This window comes from Sinocyclocheilus grahami, unplaced genomic scaffold, assembly GCF_001515645.1.
Source record: "Sinocyclocheilus grahami isolate Dianchi unplaced genomic scaffold, SAMN03320097.WGS_v1.1 scaffold1293.1, whole genome shotgun sequence".
In the NCBI taxonomy this organism is placed as follows: domain Eukaryota; kingdom Metazoa; phylum Chordata; class Actinopteri; order Cypriniformes; family Cyprinidae; genus Sinocyclocheilus; species Sinocyclocheilus grahami.
The window spans coordinates 104,424-108,905 of record NW_015506472.1 but is presented as its reverse complement, the minus strand read 5'-3'; the positions used below and the strand labels follow the sequence as shown (position 1 = coordinate 108,905).

Genomic DNA, 4,482 nt, shown 5'->3' with positions numbered 1-4,482 from the left:
TTTTAAGTTCCCATGCTTTTCTGTGAGTATGTGAACATGGAAAGGCACTTGTAAAAACAAAGCCAGGGCTCACGTGTGAATCAGTCACACCTTTTGTGATGGTCATTTATTTATGCAAAGGTGTGAAACAAAATCCAGATAATTCTTTCACCAGATTTACTTGATTATAAGTGTCTGTGCATTCTTGTAAAAGCTAAATATGCTACTCTTCTCATTTTTTTATTTCTTATATTCTTAAGTTTGTGGCTGCATAATGTTTTCCTCTAGTTAATCATTTAGAAAACCATCATCAGCATTATTTTTCAGTGATGTCAAACAGGGATGATAGTTTTAATCATGCACAATGTGCTTCTCGGTTTAAATCTACTCTGTGATTAAGTCGGTTGTCACGTTTCATACCAAGGGTGTGAAAGGCCTCACTTTGCTAGGTATTGCCAGGCCACAGTAAAAAAAAATTATTTACCCAGTAAAAGTACAGTAACTAAAGTCAAAGCAGGTAACACGCAAATGACCAAATATACAAATGCATTGTCATGCATGTTTCCACTACAAAAAAAATAAGCACGAGGAACAGATATTTGAGTTGTGTTTCCGTGGGAGTTTGATAGAAGTGTGGAAAGACACACACAGGTGCCAGCTTCACTCATTCTACTGCAGTACGGAGGTGCCAAATCTAGCACGCTGCTCATTCACTCTCACACTACAGAAAGACAGAGAGGCAGCCTGGAGGTCACAGCATCGGTCACTGAGGTCAGAGAATCCATTCTCAAGCAGTGGATCTGGAAGATTTGAACAGTTATCTGGTTCCATTATATCTAAGGGCAAACTAGTCAAAACTATTATGACAACAAATGCTCATTTTTATTATTTGGAAACTTCGGTGTGGCTGACATGATAACCTGATTGGAAATCACTTTCTTGGAAGCAGCACAGGTTATTAGATATGGATAAGCTGTTTGGTGGGACTGATTACATTTTCTGGTGTGGTTATGTTTACACACATTACAGACGTGACGTCATCTATTGTACTCACCGCTCGTTCATCGCAAAGCTGGCGGCTTATTTCAACTTCTGCAGCTCTGTCAACTTTGGTTTTAATCGAGATTGTATTATTATTTAATTTTTTGGGTCTGTATACACACTTCTGCGTTCACATTCAAACAGTCGCGCGACGACAAACAGCGTTTGCTTTAACACTGTTGCTGCGGGTTGTTTTTCATGTCCGTGGGCTGAAGCGACCCCAATGACGTGATATTTAGCCCCTAAAATACGAATTTTACCAGGGGAACCCCACCAAAAAACGTGTATTTTATTCCCCCGAATGCAATTTTTATCTGGGAAACCCCCTCGAAACGCGATTGGGCTAGTTTTGAGTAGCAATTGGGCGGGTTTTGTTGTGAAAACCTGGCAACCCTGACGACGGACGTCATCGCTACAACACACATTCTACAAGGCCTCGACAACAATGCTATCGAACTTTCCAGAATTCCTGCTCCGATCTGCATTCAAGACTTTCCAGAAATGTAAAGGCATTTTTCCAGAATCAAAATCCAGTATGAAGAATCAAGTCGACAGGTGGCATTTAACTCAACAATCTCCCAGAACAATATAGAAACCACATAGCAACACGCCAACATTATTTTGATTACATAAATGCAGCCTTGGAGTCTTACCATCTCCAAACGTTTTAGTGATACTCTGTACATTATACATTTAATAAATTGTATATTAATATTTTTCCATTTAATCAAATATGTAAGTCTAAATGTTAAAAAAAGCTTATAGCCTATATTTCTAGCTATAGCCTACACTGATCAATCAATCTGTTAGACTACAATTAGTTTTTTTTTGTAATGTACTCATTATCACTTTGAATCTCTGAATGAGAACCACTTCACTGACCACAGTGACAACCCTGACGACGGACGTCATCGCTACAACACACATTCTACAAGGCCTCGACAACAATGCTATCGAACTTTCCAGAATTCCTGCTCCGATCTGCATTCAAGACTTTCCAGAAATGTAAAGGCATTTTTCCAGAATCAAAATCCAGTATGAAGAATCAAGTCGACAGGTGGCATTTAACTCAACAATCTCCCAGAACAATATAGAAACCACATAGCAACACGCCAACATTATTTTGATTACATAAATGCAGCCTTGGAGTCTTACCATCTCCAAACGTTTTAGTGATACTCTATACATTATACATTTAATAAATTGTATATTAATATTTTTCCATTTAATCAAATATGTAAGTCTAAATGTTAAAAAAAAGCTTATAGCCTATATTTCTAGCTATAGCCTACACTGATCAATCAATCTGTTAGACTACTCATTATCACTTTGAATCTCTGAATGAGAACCACTTCACTGACCACAGTGACTATATCGACCACAAAACTGCAAAACTGGTCACCAGTCTGTGTGAATGTCACACCTCAAGTGCAATCTGCTAATGGAGTTTATTAAGCATCATTAAACACAATTAAGGTCAATTATGCTACTTAGCTCTTTGAAATACAACCCCATACAGACAGCTGGCAGCAGTTTTGAATTATTAGGCTGAGGATTGGGACCATATCTTACCTATAATTTGCTGTAGGATGCTTCCACTGATAGTGGGAATCATCAAATGATTAAGCTCAACTGTTTTACCTTACTAGTTTAACCTAAATCTAAAAGATATAAAATGCTACTGAAACAAGGTTATTTGATATACATTATACGATTTTTTGATGTTGTTCACCAATGCTGCATTTATTTGAATAAAAATAAAGAAAAAACAGTAATACTGTGAAATATTACAAGTTAAAATATTTTTTTTTATTTGAATATATTTTAAAATGTAATTTATTTCTGATACAAAGCTTAATTTTCAACAGCCATTACTCCAGTCTTCAGTGTCTCATGATCCTTCAGAAATCATCTTAATAAGTTGATTTGCTGCTCAAGAAATATTTCTTCTAATTCTAAAAGTTGGAAACAGTTGTGTTGCCTAATATTTTTGTGGAAACCATGATGCATTTTTTCAAGATTCTTTGTTGAATAGAAAGTTCAGAACAGCCTTTGTTTTTATATCTTTTGTAACATTATATCTTTATAATGTTAATGTTATAATTATATCTTTACTGTCCCTTTTGAATTATTTAATATATCCTTGCTGAATGAAACTATTAATTTCTTTTTTTTTAAATCCTCTTTTTTTGTGAATTATCAGAGGTGAGTTTTTTAGATAAGTTTTAAAGTTTTAAACGGAACCCATACATTGTTTGTTCAGTTGCACAAGATGAGTTTTCTTGGAGAGTAGCTGCACTAGTTTGTTGTTTTGAAGAGGAGTCAAAATTCACACCTCTGCTCCTGCGGCCTCTCCGAGTCTTTCCCAGACAGATCCAGGCCGGGTCCTGGGGTCTGAGAGACAGAGAGGGCTACCGTAGGCCTGCAGAGGTGTCACCTCGCACCTCTGAGTCCAACATATAAACCTCCAGCCCTCATTCCAGCCTTCATTCACCCTCAGAGTCGCAATATGGAAAGCTCAAGCCACAGCCAGCAGAACCAGTGGAGCTGCTCGAGCTCAGAGTCAGAGTTTTACAGCGTTTCCTCTCCAGACACCGTCTCGCCGGATCCATCCATGGACCGGGGCTTCTCCCCGTCCCACCGGGTCCAGCCTGCATGCTCAAAATCAGTCAAACCTGCAGGTGTCGCCAAGAAGAAACGCAGATTAAGGCTGAAGAACCCGAGCGAGCAACGGCAGAATGCCAGTGAGAAGGAGAAGCTGAGGATGAGGGATCTGACCAAAGCTCTCCACCATCTCAGGACCTACCTGCCTCCATCCGTAGCTCCCGTAGGCCAAACCCTGACCAAGATCGAGACGCTCCGGCTCACCATACGCTACATCTCGTTTCTGTCTGCTCAGCTGGGTCTCAGTGAAGAAGAGCTGAACCACAGGAACTCCAGCGGCTGCTCCTATTCTCCAGAGATCGTTGGTTATTTTCAGTATAGGTCTATGGCTGGAGATTGGGTCGAGCAAGGACAGGGTTACGGTCACTATGATGGACAGTATGAGGGTTGCTCTAGTCATGCAGGGCACTGTGATGAGATCAACATGGATCAGTATGGTGGTTCCTCACAGCAGCATTCAACAGAGCAAAACTTCTCTGCAAATGTAGATGGCTTCCTCCAGTCACAACAGTGTGCTCAAACATCACAGACATACCAGGTATGTAAAAACTGCTTACGTTTTAGTTTTTTTTATGGATGATAAAATAATTCTATATTTTTTATATAATTTTTAATTATTTAATTATATTGAAATATAATATATAAAATATTTATTTATACTATCATTTATATTATAATTATATTTATTATCTAGTTATACATTTAAATATAATGTATTATATGCATGTATGTATGTATATATATATATATATATATATATATATATATATATATATATATATATGTGTGTGTGTGTGT

General features: G+C 37.9%; 1 protein-coding gene across 1 annotated transcript in view; it reads left to right on the top strand.

Annotated features, from left to right (window-relative positions):
- Positions 1-1,555: 1,555 nt before the first annotated feature.
- The window catches only part of LOC107568912 (mesoderm posterior protein 2-like), a 4,131-nt gene continuing 1,204 nt past the window's right edge, over positions 1,556-4,482 (top strand). The window contains exons 1-2 of the mRNA XM_016254908.1: positions 1,556-1,575; positions 3,521-4,222. Coding sequence (XP_016110394.1) covers positions 3,530-4,222 — 693 coding nt within the window. The 5' untranslated portion in view covers positions 1,556-1,575; positions 3,521-3,529. The remainder of the gene's footprint in view (positions 1,576-3,520; positions 4,223-4,482) is intronic.